Source organism: Leucopleurus acutus (assembly GCF_964270905.1).
Source record: "Leucopleurus acutus genome assembly, chromosome: 6".
Classification (NCBI taxonomy): Eukaryota; Metazoa; Chordata; class Mammalia; order Artiodactyla; family Delphinidae; genus Leucopleurus; species Leucopleurus acutus.
Genome location: NC_139149.1, coordinates 47,541,060 through 47,566,301, shown reverse-complemented (window position 1 = coordinate 47,566,301; position 25,242 = coordinate 47,541,060). Strand labels below are relative to the sequence as shown.

General features: G+C 36.5%; 1 protein-coding gene across 1 annotated transcript in view; it reads left to right on the top strand.

Moving 5' to 3' along the window:
- The window catches only part of PLA2R1 (phospholipase A2 receptor 1), a gene marked incomplete at its 5' end in the record, with an annotated part of 117,240 nt that extends 94,910 nt beyond the window's left edge, over positions 1–22,330 (top strand). The window contains 10 exon segments of the mRNA XM_082841351.1: positions 4,778–4,895; positions 5,586–5,716; positions 6,089–6,236; positions 9,394–9,632; positions 11,209–11,377; positions 13,236–13,376; positions 15,216–15,332; positions 16,611–16,787; positions 19,502–19,710; positions 19,712–22,330. Of these exon segments, the coding sequence (XP_082697477.1) occupies positions 4,778–4,895; positions 5,586–5,716; positions 6,089–6,236; positions 9,394–9,632; positions 11,209–11,377; positions 13,236–13,376; positions 15,216–15,332; positions 16,611–16,787; positions 19,502–19,710; positions 19,712–19,756 (1,494 nt within the window). The 3' untranslated portion in view covers positions 19,757–22,330.
- Between the last annotated feature and the right edge of the window lie 2,912 nt (positions 22,331–25,242).

Below are 25,242 nucleotides of genomic sequence, written 5' to 3'. Positions count from 1 at the left end.
GTCTTTTTACTTTATTGATAATGTTCTTTGATGCACAAAAGTTTTTAATTTTAATGAAGTTTAATTTCTCTAATTTTTCTTCTGTTGCTCATGCTTTTGGTGTCATATCTAAGAATATGTTGCTAAATCCAAGTTCACAAATATTTACCTCATGTTTTCTTCTAAGAGCTTTATGGTTTTAGCTCTTATATTTAAGTTTTGGTCCATTTTTAGTTAATTCTTGTACCTGATAGTTTTTCACAACTATTAAAACAAGTGCATCCCATGTATAAAAAAGAATATTTTAAGGAAATTCATGACAAGTCATACCCTTGGCATTAGAGAAATAATTCTTAGAAACTTACAATGGTTGTTTTTGGTTTACCCTTGGCCATTGTCCTTTCCTTAAACTTTCTTATCTACACAGCTTAGCTATATTCCATGTTTCCTCCTGTGTAAACATGGGGAGTATGTACCCATATAGGCATGGTAATAGTGATGGTGCAGCAGACCCAGGGCAAAAGAGCAAGTGAATGCTTCCTTTGAAAGAATAAAAAGGGGCATGAGTAAAGCATAGACACACACATGAGAGGAGAAGGGCTTTCTGAGGCTAACTATGGAGCAGGATTAAAACACCCTTATGTAGCTCAGAGGGTATTTTTAATTTTTATTGATAACTAGTAGCTAGATTAATGGTTCACAGCCCTGATCAAATATTTAGAATCACCAGGTGGGCTTTCTGAAAATATCAAGGTGCAAGTGACATCCTAAAGATTCTGATTTAATTGATCTGCATGGGATCCAGGCATCAGTATTTTTTAAGAGCTCCCTTGGTTATTCTAATGTGCAGCCAATAATTGCCCAGCAATGCAACAGTTACACAACTTAGTCTTCTAATCATTCAGAGGATTTGATTACTAAAGATAGGGTCACAGCAGGCTTCATGAGAGGGTGACCTTTTACAGAGTGAGATTTCAGGGTCCCCAAGTGTGTCTCCCCACCCACAGTGCTCTCCCCTGCATATTAATGGCTAAAATCCCACCACTGGAGTCTCATTCCTTTGCCTTAACACTTTCCATTATGTTTTTTAAGGGAAATATTTCTGAGATGGCCTCATCTGTCACCTACACTTTGGGATAAGTGGGTTTATCAGATCATTAGAAAAGGTGGGAATAGGAGGGTTAATAGTTGAGAGGAGTGGAAAGCCCAGTGGGCATAGTTCTGACTAACAAAAAAAAGCTACAGAAGGAGAACTGGGAGATAGCAACGACAGACATTACTGACTTCAGTATTATGAATAAGCGTCACTGTATTATGTTCCACTAAACTTTGCTTCTCGTTTGTCAACTTCCTAGGACAAATTTTCATTGGTTATTTCTAAGAAAAAAATCCCACTTGGTTGACTCTTCACCTTTAAGAGTTTCAAAACTGAAATACCAGAAGTTAAGTGTCTTTTCTCATTTCTCATATTTTCCCCATGTTTGATGATGTAAAAGAGGTTTGACCAGGGATTACCCCAGGAAGAGTGAGTCAGTAAGATACTTGTCACAGCAGAGTTGTATGTAAGAGGAAGAAATTCTCTGTGTATATTAGATTAACTCTTGGGCTTCTACTTATACATTTTTATTCAGGGACCTGGATTTAGTGCTGATGGCTGCTTTGCACCATCTAATTTTGGATTAGCCAATATTTGGTTTCATGCACGACACAGTTTTTCCTTAAAAAAAAAAAACACTCTCTCCTCTTTTAAATTATTGAAATTCTTAGCACTTTATTCATTCATTGCATTTAACTATGCTGGATATTGGCAACTCAATGGTGAGGAAAACAAATATAATCCCTTCTCTTTGGGAGCTTACAGACTAGAGGGGGAGAAAACATTAGCAAATCAATCAGGAAAATAACTCTAATTTACAACTGTGACACAAGCGATGGAGAGTTACACAGTTCCATAAAAGTATATAACAGGAGGACCTGACTGAGGTGGTCAGAAGGACAGGAAACATTAAAAGTAGGGGAAACTACATGTACTAAGGACCTGTGGTGAGAAGGAATGTGACATACTGAAGAAAGTAAAAGAAGCATAGAGAACTAGAATGTAGAAAGTGAGACAAAAGAAGTAGGCAAGGGCGATTATTGTGTTAAGAGTTTCTGGTTTTTATCCTAAGAGCAATAGGAAACCCTGAAGGGTTTTAACTAAAGAGGGATATGATCATCAGGGTCGAGTTTTGAAAAGAATCATTCAGGCTGCAGTACCAAAGATAGACTGGAGGAAGGCGAGGTTGAGGAAAGTAAGAGCAGTTAGAAAGATATTGCAATAGTCCAAGCAAGAGATAAGTCCTTTGGGCTAAGATGATGGTGGCAGAGACTGTGGGGTGGTGGGAATAGGGAGAGTGGTGACGGTCTCAGAAATGAGATGTCCAAATGGTAGGACCGAAGGGGTGATGAAGGTGACTGAAGGGTGAGAAGACGTTCAGGTTTCAGATTTAGGTAAATGCATGACTGACTATGCCATTCAATGTCAGTAAGAACACTGAAAAAGGACCAAATTTGGGAGGAAGATCATGAATTCCATTTTCAAGTATTGAACTGGAAATGACTTTGAGACAAAAGAGTTTTATATTCAAAACTCGTTTGGAATACAGTAAGGTATCCTTAATTCACAGTAATATCAGAGATGCATTAAACTTGATCACATTTTGCAAATCAGTAAGTAAATAAACAATTTAAAATTGAGGGTGTTGTACTCCATCTTGCTACTTTGCTTTAATTATTGACACAATTTCAAAGTGTGTTAGTAAACATGTTATATTTTTAGAAACAATGAAGTTGTGGCAATGGGGGTCTACACTCCCATACTCAAGCTGGTAAATCCTGGCTGAGGCAAACAGGGTAGGGGGTGGGGGCTGGGTGGGAAGCGGGGGTATGTGTGTGTGTTTTCTGGAGAGATTTATTGAGCTAAATGAAACAGTGAGGTTCATTGGTATTTATGAATGGTTCATTAGTGCAACCATCTGAACACAAGGTGAATTCACATTAAATGATAAGACTTTCTAATAATTAGTATGCGCCACTCTTTGGAATTTGTAATTAGAGGAAAGAGGCAGAATGAAAGGAAATTGATAAAAGGGTAGTTGTTATAAAATTAAAACCCTTTAAAGCCAATTCCATTTCTTTGTGAAGCAAATAAGGTAAAGGGGATCAGAAGAAGAGAAAATGTACTTCCTCTCTCAGTTGGCAACTCAAATTCAGGCTAGATCAGAGTTTCTGGTTTTTATCCTAAGAACAGTGGAAAATCCCTGAAGGGTGACATGTTCGGAATTGGTTTCTGAAAAGAATTACCTGAGCGGTACTGACATCAGGGGCTGGATAATTCCTTGTTGTGAGGGACTGACCGGTGCATTATAGAATGTTTAGCAGCATCTCTGGTCTCAACTCGCTAGCTGCCAATAGCAGTCACCACCCCCTCCCCCCTTGGACTGTGACAACCAAAATGTCTCTAGACATTATGAAGATATCACCTGAGGAGAAAAATGGCCTTGTTTGAGAACCACTGGACTAAATCCAGAATCCTGAGAATGTCATTTGACAATCATTTCAGGGTCTATTGGCTTTTACTTTGTTGCATAAATATTTACTGAGGACCTTGTTTGTTTTGCTGTTCAAAGAGGAGCAACACTTAGTCCCTCTGCTTTGTAAGGAGTCTATGACGGTAGGGAAGGGATGGGGGACTCATAAACTTAGAAATTAAAGAAGGATGCAGAAGGACGCGCTCTCACGTGGCATGGAGGTTGCCACATTAGCCTAGAATAATCTTGTAGCTGGGATTTTCTCAGTGGCAGACCTCAAGATCACACCTATCAATGACCAGGGTTGGCTATGTTCATTAATGAGAGAATAATCCACATGGAATATTTTTGGCATAAAGTCTCTCCTGACTTCTCTGGAACTTTGCCTGATCTGTTGCAGCCTTTCTCTTCTATCTTTCCCTCTCCTCTGACTCCATATAGCCCAACTAACATGATTAAATTTCACTGATCTTGGTGAGGGCGTGATTTTCTTCAACTTGCCTGATCTGCCTAGCAGTTACCATTCCATATTTCTCATCCCATAATAAGTAACCCCTGCCACGCCATAGACATGATTCTCTCTCGAGTGAAAATCAACTCTCACTGCCAACCCCACAGCCAAGTTCCTTTTGACCTTGTTGGCATCCCTCCCCTTTGTTTCTCCTTCCTAGGTTTCCTTGGTCCTCCCTTGCTTTTCTTCCCACCGGGCTCATTTTTTTCTTTTCGGGCTCTTCCTCATTGACTTTTGGACCACATGGCTGACTCCAAGTATTTAGTGAATTTAAATACCTGATATGGTTTGATTCCTCAATATTCCTCTCTCACTTAAAGTGAGGAAGTGTATTTGTAAATAAAATGGAACAAATCTATTAACTACCACCAAAAGAAATATTTTCAAGATTAAATCCTCCACTGTAAACTCTGCAGTCAGGCTGGCTCCTTTTAGAAGGAATGCTATTTTTCCTCCAGCTGAAGACATCGTTCTGACATCCTGCATCCTCTGTTCCCGCCCGATGCAAATGTACAAAAGGCACTGACTCACCCTGAAAGCTGGTCTTCTTTGTTTTTCTTTCACACCTCTGGAGCAGCTGGGGGGGGGGAAAAAAAAGAGTCATTTCTCTGCAAGAAAATTATAAAAAATTTTCAAAGCTGGTCCTCAGTATCTTTAGGAAACTTTTAATTCATTTAGAAAAATATGGAAATGAATGCTTTTTTGGACATTTTTATAGTGCCTTTTGATGAAAATCCCCAAGGACCCAAGCGATTGGAAGAACTGGACATCTGCTCAAGATTTTTGTGTTGAAGAAGGGGGGACACTTGTCGCCATTGAAAACGAGGTGGAACAAGGTAGAGTACTCAATGTTCAATCAGGCAAAAATCACCATTTTTATTCAAGCGTCTGTTAAAATAGTCCTCCAAAATACTAACATTTCCAAATCAACATTTTAAGTGTTATATTGCTGGTGACACGTAAGTTTTCAGTCTGACCTATAAGGTTTATATCATGACATCTGTAAAAGTTAGTACACTCCATTGTTTACAAACTGCTGATTTTGGGGAGCCTTTTGTCTCACCAGGCGTAGTGGAAAGAATAAGGATATATTTATGATCAGCATTTCAAAATGGCTAAAATAATCTGAGGTATAGTCGATTATAATTGCATGGTATAATTTTTTAGATCCCTTTAGAGTTACCTACACACTTTCATTTGCTATTTAGGCAATAATCGTATACTTTAGTTAAGTATAATGGATAAACCCTCTTTTGTTTAGAAAGGCATTGAATGAACACTGGAAACTGTTTTACTAATGATATGATGAAATCCCAGGCTTAGCCAGCTAATTGCTGTCAATTTAAACTGAACAAAAGTGACAGAGACGGCATCATCTTAATAAGGACAAAGTAACAAATTCCTACAGTTGATTCGTAATTAAGTTTTGCTATCATTTAAATAAAATCATAGCTATAAACAGAATTTGATGATTACCCAAATGGTTTATATGGTACTAAATTTGATAATGTATTCTTATTTTTCAGCTTTCATTACTATGAATCTTTTTGGCCATACCACTAATGTGTGGATAGGGTTACAAAATGATGATTATGAAAAATGGCTAAATGGAAGACCTGTGTCATATTCTAATTGGTCCCCATTTGATATAGTAAATGTAAGTTTTAAGATTTATTTTTTAGAAATCATTTTAGCAAGAGATCCTATTTGAGACTTGTTTACTGAAGTTTTTCTTTTTTTTACTTCCTATATTTTGTAGGCATAAATTTTTATTAGTTGGTTGTTAATATATTAATTTTTAATAATGTAATTTCATATAATTGTCATGTGTTCCATGAATATAATTTCTTTACTCATCACAATAATTATTTATTTTGTGGGTTATGAACTGATTTGTGAACAGGTTTATTAAATGCAAATAAAGGAATAATAGTGTTTGAATTTTTTAAATTATGTCCTTAATAAAAATAACAATGTTATAATAACGTTATATGTTACCATTTTTAAAAAAACATGTATTCTTTTGAAGATTCCAAGTCATAACACCACCGAAGTTCAAAAACGCATTCCTCTCTGTGCCTTGCTGTCAAATAATCCTAATTTTCACTTCACTGGAAAATGGTATTTTGAAGACTGTAGAGAAGAAGGCTATGGGTTTGTTTGTGAAAAAATGCAGGGTAAGAAATATTTGTTTTTTTATTCCTTTCATTTCCATGGCCCACCCTTCTCTTCCACATTTGTTTTACACACTGTATAAATGATAGTTTCATAGCTAAGTGCCAGCACTTATTTTTTTAAGCTTTACATATATATGGTCACTTAATCTCCACTACCTCAGGGTTGTGCCCCCTAGTGGGGTTCTAAGGACTCCAGAGACCACTTGAGTGATGACCAAGTTTATGCATCCATCTTGGTCATATTAAAAGGCTTTACTGCTTGTTCTAGGATTATGTGTCTGTTCAGATATTTTAAAAAAGACACTGAAAATATGTTGGAAGAGAGTCAAGGAAATAAACCAACTCAATACTTACTCCTTTCTTGGAACCCTAAAATGGTCTCTGTGGCTAAATATGGCAAACAGCACGTTTCCAGATATCAGAACCCCCAATGACTTCTGGTATGAAATACCAAAGCTATAGTATTACAGGTAGCCAGTGGGGGCATGAACAATGCGAATACACTGTAAGTGACCTTGAGTAACAAAAATAAAAACAACAACAACAATAGCTCACATCTCATGCCTTTACTGAGTCCCAGGCTTCCCTAGAAGGCCATAATTTGTGTCTGGAGCTGTGTGGAATTCTAGGCAGCCTAGGCTACATATGCTTACTTGGAATACGAATTATACCTCTCACTGTTGCATACATGTGAACTCTTTGATGATACTAAGTATCAACCCATCCTCAGAAAAGCTGTTCCTGAGAAATCCTCTTTCCTAGTTCACAGTTATCACTTTAGCATGGTAGTGGTCAGGAACTGAAAGATACCAGATCAGCTATAGCAAGAGTATTATGAGAAGAGCAGAGTCTCATCAGAAAAGAAATAACATCAATACGTCATTACTTGTACACTTATGATGCACCTGGCACTGTGCCTTGCTTTCTATAAGTATTGTGTCATAAAGTCCTCCCGACACTTCTATGAAGTAGGTAAAAGTCTCCACATTTTACAGATGAGGAACTTGAGGCTTAGGAAAAATAAGTAACATACTCAAGTTCTCTCAAATACAATGATTCTATTCTAGGACCTTGATGTTGACCTCTTCTTGAAATGTACTCTCTGACCACTTTCTCTCTTTGATATTTTTGGGACTAACAATGTTTACGTTCTTTTGGAGATAGTATAGAGCAGTGGTGGTGGAGTTCAAATCCCACCTGGGTTCCTATTCCACCTCTATAAATAAACTGTCAGTCAAGTTTCTTATCTTCTCTGAACCTTGATTTCTGCATCTGTAAAATGGAATAATAACTATCTCACAGACTCTACATATATACAATGCTTAGCAAGCTCCTAGCATGTGTTTAACAAACAATTGTTGCTTTTGTTATTATTGTTTCTATTATATTATTATTCAACTACACAAGTTCTTGTAGTCTACAGTGAATATCCAAATTCTGACTCCTCTTCTTTGTGTGCCATGTGAGTATGTGTTTACATTGGGTTTCGAACCTAAAGTCTTTGAGCTGCCTGAAAGAATAAAGATATCTGAATAAAAAGAGAGACAAGGGCAAAGTCAAGACCCCCAATTTTGAACTTGGTTTCCAGTGGATCTTTCTCAGGGCAGCAGATGGCAAAATCATAGTGCTCAAAATCACTTATGTTTTGAAACTTGATGAAATCAATAACATAGGGAGAAACTCATATATGTGAAAATACAGGGGCATGTCTTAGTGGGGAAAACCAGTTAAATTGGTATTTGGGTCACACATACAAAGAATTTCAGTTACTTTAATGTTAATAATTGTTATCATTTTTAAATGGCTACTTTGGTATTATGTTGGTTTTGTATAAATAACATTTAGTCTTGGTACATCAGCTGGCAAACAGACTTCTACGAAGAAAACCAGATGATGAAAGTGTGGTCCATCAAAATTTAATTGGTGAATAGATTAATTTTACTTTGGTTTTACAATATGTACTACTGCTATACTGAGGTAACAGTTTCAGGAAAAGTCAAAGCCTCACCCTGCCATTTTTATTTGGGAGAGTGTGACAAGAAGAGGAGAGGAGAGCAAGAAGCAGCATTTATTGAGTGCCTGCTGTGTTCCACATCCTACAGTAGGTGCTCTATGTGCATATCTCCTTGAATTTTACCCGCACGCCTCTAACGAAGGCCTTAGTAATCTCTTACAGAGCAGAAAGTTAAAGTTTAGAGAGATTAACTAATTTGGCCATTTAGGGTCAGGACTGCAATCGAGTCCCAGGTCTTTGGACCTATCCACCATGCTCCTTTTCAACCCCAAACGTGATAAAAACCAGTATACAGAGAGAAATCCCAGCCACCTTGGATCAGACAGTTGAGAAATGCTTACCTTTTTTGTGTGTTTTAGGATGCCTAAACTCGGCCTAAAGATAGTACAGAACAAAAAGGCAAATGCTCTTAGTAAAGAGGAAACATCTGTATGTAACACATGAGCTTGGTTCTCACTTGATCACAGCCACTCATTTATACAAAGCACCAATGATCATGTGTGGGAAAACCTTGCCTTTAATTTATAAATCTTGACTCTGATAGGTGACATATTAATAGTAATGGTTTCTAAGAACTGTATGTATTTCTAAGCATTAACTTATTTTTTAACTTCTCTTTAGAAATTATACATGTTAGCATTAAACATGATAGCAACTATCATACAGTCCCAGAAGTTTAATAAAGTATTATATTTGAGAATATGCACTTGTAAATTGTGTTTGCAAAGCAGTGTTTGACTGCATTATATATGTTAATATTCTCTTAGTAAGTATTAAGTTCTGCCAGCGGCATGCGTTAGGCTGAGTGTACCTAGTAGAAGTAAGCTTGCCTAAGGAGATCCTATCAGTTCCACCAAAAAGTAGTCAGTTTGACAAGGGATTGTCAAAACTGAGAAATCTAGAAATGATTCAATATATGTTTATATATATATTTAAAACTCATTCATTAAATTTCCTAAGTGTTTTCATTCTTTAGTATCACCTATGCTTACAGGTATTGTCTTCAGTTTGAAATAGTCAATTCTGGGAAGAAAAACTCTGATGTTAACGACAGCATGGATCATTGTACGGGGATCCATGCTAAGCTTTGCCTCCCCCTTCTCATCCAGGTTCTACAAATAATTTTTATTGTTCTTTTTCTAGATACTTCTGGACACAGTATAAATACATCTGATATGTACCCAATCCCCAGTACCTTAGAATATGGAAACAGAACTTACAAAATAATTAATGCAAATATGACTTGGTATACAGCACTAAAAACCTGCCTGATGCATGGAGCAGAACTGGTCAGCATTACAGACCAGTACCACCAGTCTTTCCTCACTGTTATCCTCAACCGGCTAGGACATGCCCACTGGATTGGACTGTTCACTGAAGATGTAGGTGTCCTAAAATCCCTTGGACAATCCTTGCATAATTAAGTTTCATATCTATATCCTTAGTGGTATAGCCACTGAAATTAGCACAGAAAAAAAAAAAGCCATGAAATAACAGTAAATGTAACATTTAGGTAATTGGATTATACAATAACTACTGACCAACCTCATGAGCAGCATATAACTACAAAAGGTGTCCCTTTTTAGGGTAAACATCTACTTGCCTAATTTCTGGAAATTCATGCCCTTCAAAGTTTCTCTGAAGATGTCTGAAAAATTTCAGGATACTGACTTATATGTGCACTGGAACACATACTGAACTCAAGCACCTGCGTTTGGGTAATATGTTGCCTTTAAAGAATCCCCAAGAAAAATGAATCATGCTTCCTGCATAGAAATCCGGTTATTAATTAATGCAGTACCCCTTGGAATTTAACATGTGCGTTATTTTCCCCCTCTAGGGAAATGGTTTGGAAAGTAATATTTTTAATTTTTTAAAATAAAAGTATTACACACTCAAATAGCGAAAAGTAAATCTATTCTATCCTGACCTCTAGTTCTACTCCTCAAAGTTAATCACCGTAAACAGTTTCTTGTGTGTCATTTAGAAAGTTTCTGTGTATGCATATATATACACATGTAATGGATTAGTATGTATATTTTTTAAAATATAAATGAGCTCATACTATATATACTGTCCTTAAGCTTGCTTTTAATTTAGTATACGTTGTTCAGCTTTCTATGTCAGCTCATAAAAATCTAATACATTCTTTGAGACAGCAGCATATATGGATATACCACAATTTATTAAATCATTCTCATGTGAATGGACATTTGGGTTCTTCCCAGTTTTCACAACTCCAAACAATGCACAACAAATATCCTTGTACAAGTAGGATAAATCCCTGGGAATGAAGTTGCTAAGTACCCTTTATAAATTTTAACAAGGGATGGTACCAGACTGCCCTCTAAAATTTTGTGCCAATTTACATGCTAACAACAGTGTATGATGGCATCTAGTTTTTTCACATCCTTGCCAACACTGGGTATGTCAAAATTTTAATCCTTGCCAGTAGGATAGGTGAAAGGATGGTATTTCATGGCTGTTTATTATATTTTTGTATTACAGAATTTTTAACTTTATGTAGTCAATTTTGCTTTATGGCCTCTGGATTTTTTTATCAGACTCGGAAAGATTTTTCCCATGTCAAGAGTATAAAATATTTAGCCAAGTTTTCTTTAGCACTTTTATGTTTTCAATTATATGTATGAATCTTTGATCAATCTTAAATTTATTTTGGTATAAAGAACAAGATATTGATTCAACTTCACTCTGATTGCTTACCAGGAAATTATGGTGGGAGGGAACCAAGGATTCTCCAAAACTAAAGAAGATATTGCTTATGGCAGATAGTCCTTTTTGTCAGGCCATACCCACAAGCTGTCCTAGACTTCCTGAAATATAAGTCTAGATGTGGAAATATAAATCCATGCGTGAAGTGAGAGCTGCTCAGACAGCATTGGGTGACATTGCCAGCATTCATTGGCAAGGAAATGATGGCTCAGTTTCCCTCCACAGAATGGTCTTAATTTTGACTGGTCAGATGGCACCAAATCCTCCTTCACTTTTTGGAAAGACGATGAGTCATCCTTCCTGGGTGACTGTGTTTTCGCCGACACCAGTGGACACTGGAGTAGCACAGCCTGTGAGTCATATCTGCAAGGAGCCATTTGTCATGTGCCCACAGGTAGGTTCAATTCTATTCAACTCAAGAAATACATACTGTGAACCTACTGTATGCAAGGCACTGTGCTAAGCAAGAGCTGTGAGGGAAAGTAGTAAGAAGTATCTGCCCTCGAGAAGTATTCGGTCTGGTAGGTGATGTACAAATAAGTGTTACATGAGGCAGGGCTACCAAATGATATAAGAGCCATAGCAAGTGCTGTGGGGGGTTAGCAAGAAAATGGACACATCAGATCCACTCAGGGAAAAGCAAAAAGCCTTCTTGAAGGACAGGACTGTGGAGATTGGTCTTGAAGAATGGGTGTGATCAGGAAATGATGGGACATGGAGAGGCATTCTGAGCAGAAAAGCTTGGGCAGACATGGGAGGAAGAAAGGACTGGGCATGTAGCTGAGCAAAGCTGGTGTTGGGATTTTCCTGCATGGCAGGATTTTGGTAAGAGAGAGGTAGGAAATCAGGTTAGAAACGTAGGTTAGGAGCATGTGTGGAGGACCTTGAATACCACTGAAGATTTATGTTTAAGTCAAAGATTAATAGGATTCTAGAGCATCATCATCACCATTATGGTAATAATATTTGTATTTATATTATATATGTATATATAAAACATGACAGTAATGATAATAGTATCTCATTACACTGAATGTTCACCTCGCCCAACCAGATGAGCATTATTTTAAAGATGAAACTTAAACTCAGAACATTAAATAGCTTCCTGAAGATCTCACAGATGTCTGTCAACAGCACCAGGAGCAGAAGCCAAGTTTCCTTGATCTCTGATGTCGTGTTTATCCCATTAAATCAGGTCCCCTTTCCTTTGATTGCTATGGTGTACAAAAAGAAATTTCCTTAACACTAACTGGTTTCTTTTTAAATCTCTCATTTAGTAAGTGTGCATGTATTTACTTACTCTCTGGATACTATAAGTCAAATAGCACATATATTATGTAAGGTCAGCTCAAAACAATTCAGGACAAGAATATAAATGATAGCCATATGTATTGGGAAAGCTAATTCTCCTTCTAAAACACCATGAAGTTATCCTTCTTTTTTTAATAACGCTACATTTATTGAGTGCTTAAGTGACAGGCACTAGCTCACCTAACTTCTTAAGTTGTAAGAAAGATGTTATTGTTAGCTCTCTTTTACGTGTGTGGGAGTGTGTGGAAGATAGGTAACATACCCACAGCCATGCACCTAGGATCTCAGTGTGGGTGCGTCTGACTCTCATGCTTGCCCTCTGAAACAAAGACTTCCCCCAATTCCCCTTAGTTATGTGTTGTGTTATGTTATGTCATGATATGATATGATTTCTTATGTTATGATATGTTGTGTTATGTCATGTCATGATATGTTATACTATGTTATGTTATGATATATTATGTTATACTAATGTTATGTTATGTTATGATATGTTACTTTATTGAATGCTTTATTTTCTCTAAGTTGACTAGCAGGTAAGGATTTACTAAATCTTCAGCACTGAATGGAACACATTCTGTACATTTGGAAGTGTCTTTTACCAACTTCATTCAGCTGCCAGTATTTCTCTGAATCACATCCCCCAGTTTTTCCAACCTTTAGGACACTAATTGTAAATATTAAAGATAACACCCAAACTAAGCCTATGAAGCTATGCATGAATATACCCTGTTATGTGTAGGAAAAGATTATTTCTGCCAGACATGCTATAAGCCATTCCAGTTTTGTAATCATTTACATTAAACCCACTCTTTCAGAGTATTATCATGAAACTCTCATTACATATATTTATCTTGGTCTTTCATAGAATGTAATGCAATGTTTATCTCAATAAGTGAACCCAGTCACCACCCTGAAATCATAACTCATTTTGTTCATAGAAACAAGACCATTTGGATACCCAGAGTTGTGCTCAGAAACATCTATTCCCTGGATAAAATTCAAAAGTAATTGCTACAGTTTTTCTACCATCTTAGACAGTACGAGTTTTGAGGCTGCTCACGAATTTTGCAAAAAGGAAGGTAATTCTTTTGTTGTGGTAAAATGCTTTCAATGTGTTCCTTCTTGACATTTCAGTAAACAATGTAGTTTTCTTCATTTGTCTGATTATTTAGTGATTTTAGAGGCAACAAAAACAATTGAAAAAGTAAATATTATTGAATTTGCTTGTTTGGGGGATGGCTAAAATGTTCAATGTCCAGTATACAATTAAAAACCCAAGACAATATTTCAGGATACTGCACTTTACCAAAAAAGTGTTCCCTTTGAATGAATTTGAATTATGAATCTTTAATGTTCCTGAAAATTAATATTCTATTCTTTAAGTACAAGCTTGTATCTTTTAATAAATGTCATACTACTTTTAAAATTCTAGTCAAAAATTACTTATTAACAATGGAAACTTTCACTTTTCAAAGCCTGAGCTTTTTAATTTTTTTATTGAAGTATAGTTGATTTACAATGTGTTAGTTTCTGGTGTACAGCAAAGTGATTCAGATATGGATAGATAGTTAGATATATAGATATATATTCTTTTTCAGATTCCTTTCCATTATAGGATATTATAAGATATTGAATATAGTTCCCTGTGCAACACAGAAGGACCTTGTTGTTTATCTATTTTATACATAGTAGCATGTATCTGTTAATCCCAAGCTCCTATCTTATGCCTCCCCCAACTTTCCCCTTTGGTAACCATAAGTTTGTTTTCTATGTCTGTGAATCTGTTTCTGTTTTGTAAATAAGTTCATTTGTTTCATTTTTTTAGATTCCACATATAAAGGATATCATATGATATTTGTATTTCTGTCTGCCTTACTTCACTCAGTATGATAATCTCTAGGTCCATCCATGTTGCTGCAAATGGCATTATTTCATTCTTCTTTATGGCCAATATTCTATTGTGTATATATACCATATCTTCTTTATCCAGTGTCGATGGACACTTTAGGTTGCTTCCATGTCTTGGCTATTGTAAATAGTGCTGCTATGAACGTTGGGGTGCCTGTATCTTTTCAAATTAAGAGTTTTCACCTTTTCTGGATATATGTCCAGGAATGGAATTGCAGGATCATATGGTAACTCTATTTTTCATTTTTTAAGGAACCTCCATACTGTTCTCCATAGTGGCTGCACAAATTCACATTCCCACCAACAGTGTAGGAGGGTTCCCTTTTTTCCACACCCTCTCCAGCATTTACTATTTGTAGACTTTTTGATGATGGCAATTCTGACTGGATAGCATCTCGATATTATTGAGATGATATCTCAGTATAATTTTGATTTGCATTTCTCTAATAATTAGCAATGTTGAGCATCTTTTCATGTGCCTGTTGGTCAGCTGTATGTCTTCTTCGGAGAAATGTCTAATTAGGTCTCCCGTCTATTTTTTGACTGGGTTGTGTTTTTTTTGATATTGAGCTATATGAGCTGTTTGTATATTTTGGAAACCAAGCCCTTGCTGGTCACACTGTTTCCAAATATTTTCTCCCATTCCATAGGTTGTCTTTTCATTTTGTTTATGCAAAATTTATAAGTTTAATTAGGTCTCATTTGTTTACTTTTGCTTTTATCTCTTTTGCTTTGGGAGACTGACCTAAGAAGACATTGCTATGATTTATGTCAGAGAATATTTTCCCCACATTCTCTTCTAGGAGTTTTATGGTGTCATGTCTTATATTAAATCTTTAAACCATTTTGAGTTTATTTTTGTGTATGGTGTGTGAAGGAGTGTTCTAACTTCATTGATTTACATGCATCAAAGCCTGAGCTTTATGAATTATGGTATAGAAGACATTATTTTAATTGTATTTACATGTAAACACAAATAGTTATTCATTTGCTGTTTGTCTCCTTTATAGGATCTAATCTTTTAACAATCAAAGATGAAGCTGAAAATTCATTTCTCCTAGACCAGCTTTTAGCTTTCAGTTCTTCTGTCAAGACGGTTTGGCTGAATGCTCAATTTGATGGTGACAGTAAGTGACTGGGTAGAGAAGAGGAGAGGGCATAAATAAATACACAATGGTCAAGGTTGATGGAAATGGCATCTGCAAACCAGAAAACTTTCCTTGGATACATTGCTGTTTAAAAAAATACCATATATCCTAAAGCCATGTCTTCCAAAGACATCATTGCTAACCCCTTTTTATACCTTCTTGCCCTTTGAAATAATCCCAGAAAACCAAAAATGAAAACAAACAAGTTTATCTTATACTTAATCTTGCATTATGAAGATGCTTGGCTGGAACTTTGTGTTCACAGACTTAGTCATAGACACCAAACCATATTTACTTGAAAATACCCCAGGTTTCTAAATGTTATAAGAGCACAACAGAGTTATGGAAATATTTCAGTGATAAATAGTGCTAGTAGAACTGTTATTTGCTACTCATAAAAACCAGAGTTTGTAATCAGACGAGAGCATGCTATTCTTTTCTTTATGTAACTGATGGTTGTTGAAAGTACTTGTAAAGAAAATTACTTTAACTGGTATAGAGAACTTGTTACAGTGGTGTACCAAGGTAGAGGATGGGTCCATGCTGGCAAGGAAGAGTATTTCAATCACCGACATTGCTTAAAACTGCTAGCACAGGGTGATAATAAAAAGCTGACTGACTTATGCTTAGTTTTATTGTTTGTTTTAAATCCTTATCACCTACACATGGATGGATTCTACCACTGCCCCCACCCCTTGGTATACCACTGGCTTGCTTTTTAAAGAAGCTCATTGTACTCTGTGCTCATAAAGGACTGTTTGCAACTACTTGATTTCTAAGATATTCAATATACTGAAGTAATGAAGTTTTTTTTCTTTAAGCTTTTAAGTCCAAACTACAAATTTTATTATTCTATCTATAAATCTAATAAATTTTAAGGGGCACTTTACAACAAAAAAGAAGCTCACTGTAAAATTCTTTTAGAAAGTTATCTACTTTGTAATGATATAGCTGTTAGGACTTTAAATGATTTCTTTAAATTGTTTGTAATGATAGGGAATATTTCAAATTCAAACTGTTACATTAAGAAACATGATATCTTGAATGAACTAAATTAGAAAAATACATCTAAAATAAAGAGAGTTGTTCACAAGGCAATTTCACTTATACCTACCTTTTGATGTTGAGTTCATGACTGTTAGTGCATCAGATAAGGAGAGAGTCTCATTAAATTTAGGGGCTGCTTTTTAAGGTTCATTCCAGACTTAGTATGTTTGATAACCATGCACATAATTCATGTTAGCATTTTTTCCACAGATGAAACCATAAAGTGGTTTGATGGAACTCTCGCAGACCAGTCAAACTGGGGTATTAGGAAGCCAGAGATGGACCACGTCAAACCCCATCTGTGTGTTGCCCTGAGGATTCCCGAAGGAGTGTGGCAGTTATCCTCATGTCAAGACAAAAAAGGATTTATATGTAAAATGGAAGCAGGTGGGTAAAGTTAGAAAGTAAATCTTCATTTTGCTTCTACCTTGACTAAAGTTGACCCACCTCCTTAGCACTTAAAGCTTTTAAAATCTAAGTATTCAGAGAGTATTCAGATAGATTCTAACATTGTCATCTTGTTTTACATCAAACAAGTCGGAGAACATTTCAGCTCCTTCCTCTGATATGAAGGAAAAAAATCATTATAAATCAAATCAAAGACTATGACTTTCTTGTGTCACCCTAGCTGTTAACTTAATGGGCAAAAAAAGAAGTTCACCTCAAGCAAATAGAGCTGGGAATGTAAACCAGCAACCCTCATTCTGGCAGCTTCTACTCAGAATTTTAAGCTCCATCTTTGGTCCCAGGAAATATAATTCAGGTCTAGGTATCCTTGTTGTGGATAAGTAGATGCGATTCTCTACTGCAGGCCATAATATATTATAAAAGTCATATAACTTGATCTTGAGCTATATACTTAGGTTGTGGCGATTATAAATAATTTTAGAAATATAAGCCAGAAAATTCTAGTCCGTTGCAAATAATAGAGCTTTCTAAGAGAAGACATTAACAAGGATCATTAACAGTGGGAAGGTGTTTATAGTAATCACAACAGTTTCTAGATGCAGGTATTAACAAAGAAGGAGGGATTGATATGGCCTGGGCTCCTGAAGACAACTTCATAGAGGGGATGAGTCTTTGGAATCGCAAAAGATAATGAGAATAGAGGAGGGAAGGAATATTGGATAAAAGGTCCAGAATGACTAAAGGCAGAAATTGAGAATGAGCTTAGACTGGACCACGTTAGGTGGTGTTGGGAATAAAACCGTATTACTGTAGGATCCATCCACAGAAAGTGCTGGGCTAAAGAGCTGAACTCCATGGTGAAGGACGCAGGGGACACCTACATGCTCTAGAGACACCAACAGTGGAGTCACACCCATCTGATGTAAAGGGAGACGGTTGTAATTTGAGTGATAGAACTGGGAACAAAAAAGGGAAGGTGGAAATGGGAAAAGAGAATCATCAGGCTTTGGTGACTGATTAGATATTGGGAATTAGAACAAAAACTGGTAGGTGTGGGAACCAAACTTTGAAGCTCTGAAAGTGTAGGTATCAACTCTGTGTGGAAACCATGACTAACCTATTAGTGTGCCCAAGCAACTGCTAGCATTCGACTATCAAGAACAAATCAGAAACATCTTATGTCTCTTCAGGACTTTAAAGCTTCCTGTACTACATAAGACACCTCTTTTATCCTACACAGCAACTTTCCAAGGCAGTGAAGCAGATACAGTATTCCCATGTTACAGATGAGAAAAGTACTTGTCCAAACTGAGGCTACATGGAGAACTACACTCCACATTTTCTGATTCCATATGCCCCTTCTATACCTGCCCGCTGCCTCCATCCTGAGAATGAATACTCGTTCAACAGTCTTTAAAAAGTATCTTTACACATACACCATACTACATGTTTTCAATAATATTATGCAAAATTATACAATATTATTTTAAAATTGCAAAATCGAGGTGTTTTTTTTTTTAAAGTGTATTTTTGCTATTGGTAATGTTGACATTTCTTTTAAGAGTGAATGAGCATAAGTAGTGCACTAAGGCACTTCCTCCACTCACAAATCCTTTACTGCTCTGCCTCTGGGTCATTCCCTACATATTTCTCTGGATCTTTGCTTAGAGCAAAAATAGCAGAGTTCAAACTTTGATATAGAGTCTACTTGGAAAAGATACATTCTTACAGTAGAAAATCCTCAAACAGGAACCCTCTAACTTTTTGAATGGAGGAGCTATTATTCATTTCCCAAGATTCTTGAGATCTAAAAGGTGAGAAGGTCCTGATTTTTTTAATCTTTGCAAAAAGCCAGGGAGGTTACCGTTGCTGGACCAACTCCACATCAGATCCCAACAAAACTGAGTTCCTTGCAGGCAGGGACTATATTTTACTCATATTTTTAATGCAGCACCGTGCTGAAACTGGATGGGGATTCTTCAGCTTAAAAAAAAAAAAGCAGTGTATGTGTTTGTGAGCACTAATAATGATTATTATAAATCAGGGGTCAGCAAACTTCTCTTTAAAGGACCAAATAGTAAATATTTCAGGCTGTAGGAGCCATATGGTTTCTGTCACACTGCCTTTGTAGCACAAAAGCAGCCATAGACAATAGAAATATTATTAGTGTGGCTGAGTTCTAATAAAACGTCATTTGTGAAAACAGGTGCCCAGATTTGATCCATGGACCATTATTTGCTGAGCCCTGCTATAAGCAATGACATAACTTTGCTGATTAAAAGGAAATTTTGGTCTCAGTATTTTTTGTATTTGGTTTTAGATATTCACACAGTAAAGGAGGATCCAGGAAAATGTAGGATTAGAACAGTAGTGAAAGTTTTGATTTTTCATAGAAATAATAAAATGGAAAGTAATGGGCTTCCCTGGTGGTGCAGTGGTTGAGAGTCCGCCTGCTGATGCAGGGGACACGGGTTTGTGCCCCGGTCCGGGAGGATGCCACATGCCGCTGAGCGGCTGGGCCCGTGAGCCATGGCCGCTGAGCCTGCGCGTCTGGAGCCTGTGCTCCGCAACGGAAGAGGCCACAACGGTGAGAGGCCCGCATATCACAAAAAAAAAAAAAAAAAAAGTAACTATGTGACAGTATCTATCTTACTACTTGTCATTGAAGTTTTCTTTTTTTCATCTTCTTTCAGGACCAAGTCACAGCATTATACCCCTTGCAGTAGCAGTGACACTGATAGTAATTCTGGCAATTTCCACACTTTCCTTCTGCATATACAAGCACAATAGTGGTATCTTCAGGAGACTTGCACAGTTTGGAAATCCTTACTATCCTGCAACCAACTTTAGTACAGTACATTTAGAAGAAAATATTCTCATTTCTGATCTTGAGAAGAATGACCAATAATAATGAAGTGAGAGGATGCCACGGCCATGAGAATGAGTAAAGAAGAGTACTTTCCTTTACAGACCAGATGCCGCTCTAATGTGAATCGTGTCACCATTTTAATTATTCTTAAAATGATTACTGGTTTTGAATTGTAACCAAATCAGATAGGTGTTCATTTATTCATTTCCTCGAACTGTGATCTATTCTTTAAAAGGGGAGATTTTACAATGGCTATTCTTCAGAAAACAAAAACTATTAAAAGAAACTCCCAAATGAAAACTCTCAAACCAATGTGAATAATAGTTTTTGCATTAATATGCTTCTACCAAAAATTTTTGGGAATTTTAAAACTAATCTGGTATCTATTCAGACATTTGCCAATACTCATTCCATTAAAAGAGAGAGGCAGAGAAAAGCAAAACAAATTTTAAAGTCCTACACTTGTATAAGAGAGGAAAAAAGAAAAGGCTTTTGAGAGGTTTCTTGTTTGTTTTTTAATCTGATCAGTTTAACAGCAGGGTTTGGAAAACACTAATTTCTAAGCTTAAAACTCACAGGTTCTGGGCTCTATACTAGTATTTAGGGTGACATTCATTTTTATTAGTTCTGACTTCTCAAACTAAAGGAGAAGAAAAATAACCTTTCTTTAAATAGTAAAAATCTTGGTTAGCAGCACAATTTCATAAGCAACCATGCAATGTGGCCTAAAATCATCAATTACTAAATGATGACGAAGTTGGATAGTTAAAAAATCTTATAGATAAGCTCAGAGGGACTTGTTATCCTAATACTGTTAAAATCCACAAGCTTTATCAAAGACTAAAGGTATAAAATGTATATATACCACTCCTAACAACCAAAAGATATAAAATGTAACTTGAATTTAAAGGGGAAAAATGAAAGATGTGAATTACAGTTTCATCAGAACAAGACAAGTACTAAATAAATTACTCTTCAGCAGTAATCTAGATACCTTTGCTATATAAAGGAGTTTATCTGGGGAGTTCTATTGAGTAAACTAGGGTTTGGGGGAACCGACTCCATTTGCATTGGGCTAGTTCATGCAGTCAGGAAAAAATGATTAAAAGTATGATACTATCCATAAATTAAAACTCATAGATTTGACCTTCCTTCATTAATTTCTTATAAAGTAAAAGGACTTCATAATCAATGTTCAAAAGTTTACTCATTGCGTAAATGTTTACTGAGTTCTTGTTAAGAACCAAGAGCCATTCTAGAAATTGGAGGTATTGGGGCGAGCACTTATTTTTGAATGAAGGAAAACCTACAGTAAACCAGTAAAGAAATGCATAAGAAGAAAATATCAGGTGATCATGAAAATTAAGTAAGGTTCTGTGATAGAGAGAAACTGGGGGAGTCTCCCTAGAGTGTGCATTTTAGTTATTACAACCAGCTGCCTCAAAACTGGTGACAAGTAGTCACAAGATGGAGCTTGGGAGAAAGTATGAATAAGTTTCTAAGTGGAAAACTATCATCATTAGAAATACAATTTGAAGAACGTGTCCTAAGAATGAAGTCCTTGCAGCCTGAAATAGTTAATACAGCTTCCAAAAGCAGCTCTTTGCTACTGCTGTGCAGTTTACACACTGAGACAATCTACTTCCATAATTTTGTTTGTTTGGGGACTTTATTTTTTTTTTAAGATATTACATTATGTGACAGTTGTATATTTATGACTCAAAGGAAAAATTGGCTTGGACTAACCAGATGTTATAAAAGCTCAATTTAATAATCTGTCAAGTGAAATTAAAGTTCTGTTCTTTTTAGTGGACTTGGTAAAAACTGCTAATCAATTATCCTTCCAGTCAAGGTATATTGAAGTTGAGTCGTCAGTCACACATAAAAATTTGACAAAGTATGTCATTAGTAAAGTGCTTCTGCAGGAAAAAAAAAAAACTGTATTGCTTGTCAGTGCTCTGTACTTTGATATTTAGTATTGAAACACATCCTAATGGACAGATCACGCGCTGCTTCCCATTACTGAAATTTCAGAAATAGGAATTACTGAAATACTGTTTTATTCACATACGTGCACTTTTAAAAACTTTCTTCCACAACTATTTTTAATCTGAGCTAGATTTCATGCTATACATGAAAAGAAAAAAGTAGCAGGGTCACAAACTCATTCACACGTAATTAACGTGCCCCCTCCAGAAAACAGTCAATTATTTCCTATAACTCTGAGTAACAGAAAATCTTGGATTTTTCCAACTGAAGGTATACTGGGCTCTTCCAATTACAGCAGTCTTCTTTCAGTTTAAATGTTTCTTCTATTGAAAGTTCCATTCCCTATCAAGGGTGCATTACATGGTCTCACTAGATAAACATTCAGTCTTCCGGAGTTTCCATTCCCTCCTCAAAATGGTGGTTGGATGTATGAGAACTTGTTGTGTCCTTGTGGTACTGTGGGGAGTAGGTGATAACTGACTGTGTCTGTGTTATCTGGTGTCCACTGATGGTGGCTGTCTGGCCCACACCTGGGAATTCTACTGGCGTCTCTATGAAGTTTGTATTTGGTGTAACCTGTAGTCTAGTCTCTTTGGACTGGCCCCATCCTGGCTTTCCCTGGCATTGCCTTATCCCTGGCTGTGACTCCCATTCAATTCTGCACCTGGACATTACAGTTCTTGGCAATAAGGCCATGTCACCTCTGCAGCACTATCAGTTAGTTACTCCCTTGGTCAGGGGAGGCTTAATACTGGACCAAACAATCCCAAAATCTCATTGGCTTAACACAGCAAAGGTTTATTTTTCATCCACACTAACATGGGGTTGCAGGAAGACTTCAGTTATTCATTGGTCCAGGCTCCTCCTAAATAGTAGGTCCTCCATCTCCTAAGGCCTTGGTTGCCTCAGTGGGTCCCCTACCTCTGCCTGACAGAAGAAATTAGAGATCTATCTTCGATTAATTATGTAGCTTCCATGGGCTATTGAAATACATTCTCTAAGTTAACAGTCTTTAAATTGAGAATATGTACCCTGTGGATGCATAAAGACTTCCAAGGGATACAGGGGCATGGAGAGATATATATATATATATATTTTTTTTTTTTTTAGCAGTACGCGGGCCTCTCACTGCTGTGGCCTCTCCCATTGCGGAGCACAGGCTCCGACGCGCAGGCTCAGCGGCCATGGCTCACGGGCCCAGCCGCTCCGCGGCATGTGGGATCTTCCCGGACCAGGGCACGAACCCGTGTCCCCTGCATCGGCAGGCGGACTCCCAACCACTGCGCCACCAGGGAAGCCCCAATATTTTTAAGGAGCTCAGTTTCCAGACTCATTAACCTTTATATATATTCTTTCTTAGAATTGACTTGCCTGAGATCAGGGTGTCATGCTGGTTCTTCTTTCCCACCTCTTTTTGCAGAAATGTCCTTTTCTACCTCAAAAAAAAAAAAAAAAAGACATGTCTTTTACTCCAAATATTATGATGATGCCTTCTCTTGGTAAAATCCTCCATGGCACCAGACAAAGACAAAATTTCAAAATAATGATGTCAGTGAAACTTCTCACGTAAATTCTCATGTCTTCCTCTGTTTTCATACATTTTTCTGTTAAGGATGAAGTGGTGGATTAGAAAAGGGTTATTTTGCCCCATGTTAGGATAGTCTAAATATGCATTGTGTGTGTATGTATATATATATATATATATATATATATATAAACTGCAGGAAAGATAACTGCCTTCCTTTGAGACTTTATCTCATCCAGCCCCTGTCTATTATGAAAGACTATTTCTGGAGAGAAAATCTAGGGAAAGCAAAGTAAAGACAGTGCAGCTATTGATAAGACCCTGAGGTGTTACCTTATCTGGGCTAAGAGCTCATGGCAAGACTTTGCGCTTTACTTATCTTAGATTTCTAACTGAGCTTTGGGGATGAGTATTATCATGCTTATTTGAATTGCAAAATGAAATCAGACTTTTTTTGAACATTGTCTTATTTGGATCATTTCTTTGACAATGAAGATTGGCTTTACCAATTAAGTTTTATGATGAACATTTTCATTCAATTGGATGAATTATATGTGCAACTCCAGTGTTCTGATTAAAACATGTATTCATATAAAGACATTTTAATAGAAAAGTAGTATCAACAAAAGTATGATGAAATTAACAATATTTTATTTTTCCAAACCTTACTTTGTATGCCAGGTAAAGCAAAGTGCCCGTAAGTGAAAGAGTAACAGGCAAAATTGATAGTCATTTTTAAAAGGAGTAGAGAACTCAAGTTTCTGGGTCTAGAAACACAACATGGCACTTCCGCTCACATATCATTGGCCAGAGTTATTCACAGGGTCCATCCTAACTGCAAGGAAGTCTGGGAGGTCTCCCAGTGTGCTCAGGAAGGAGAGGATAATGGAAGACAGTGAGCACCAGCAATCTCTGCCAGATTTTCTCAGCACATATAGCTACAAAAGAAAGGGAGTGCGGGAATAGAATTCATGCTGAATCCTGGCTCATCCTAGCAATTTTTAATTAATATTAATTACCTTCTTCTATGATACATCCATTTCATTAAGAGATGCGTTACCTATAACATTTTAGTTTTATATATACTATTTATTAAGCATTGTAATATATTCATGTTGGTCTGATCAACTGTGTGCTGATAGTAATTGAAATGGCAACTCAATACAGAAGAAAATGTATAACACTGCCTATGTTCACAGGGAAATTTTTAAAAATAATTTTAACTTATATACATATTTTACTACAGGCAAATATGGCAAGGAAATGAATAAAATAGTTTCAAGAATAAAATATTAGGATAAAATTCTGTGTGGAGATTAGAATGGAAATACAAGACTAAACAGAAAAAGAAACAAGAATCTCTGACTGCTAAGAGCTTGTTTCTGTGTGTTTCTATCTTTAAATAGACTATGATAGAATTCTAATTATCATGGTATCACCAATCAAAAGAAAGAGAGCTCCTCGGTGAAGTGGTTGATTCCAGGTCTGGGGCAGGAAAAATACAAGATGAAACTGAAATATCTTGTGATGCTAGAAAGTAAGGAAATGCTTACAAAAAGATGGGGTCATGTCCAAAGGACATAGGACTAACCTGAAGGAGTCCCCAATGGCCAAAATTGGAACGCTTTGAGAAACAAAATAAAAATAGTACTGGATTTTAAGCATAGAATAAATATCTATGAATCCATATTAATGTAAATAAATAAATGAATGAATAAATAAGTAAATTGGGGAGGAGCAACAGTTCTTTTCTACAGAAGAATCCCAATTAAAAATGTAGAAGGAATGAGAGAAAAATCACCATTAGGAAAACACAACAGTAATCATTGTCACAGGCAAGATCCACCAGTGCGTGCTAAAATTCGTGGATGAACGTTTAAGGAGAAACGGGAAATGTTCATAGCTTTAAAATAGTGCCTCCAAAATAGTCATTAATTACAACTGGAAAGTACTAACTTTACAATGGAGAAAACTCTTTAATCGTGTAATCAAGGTTAACTTAAGCAGTAATAAGCCACATCAGTATCATGTATCCTCTAGAATGATGCCCT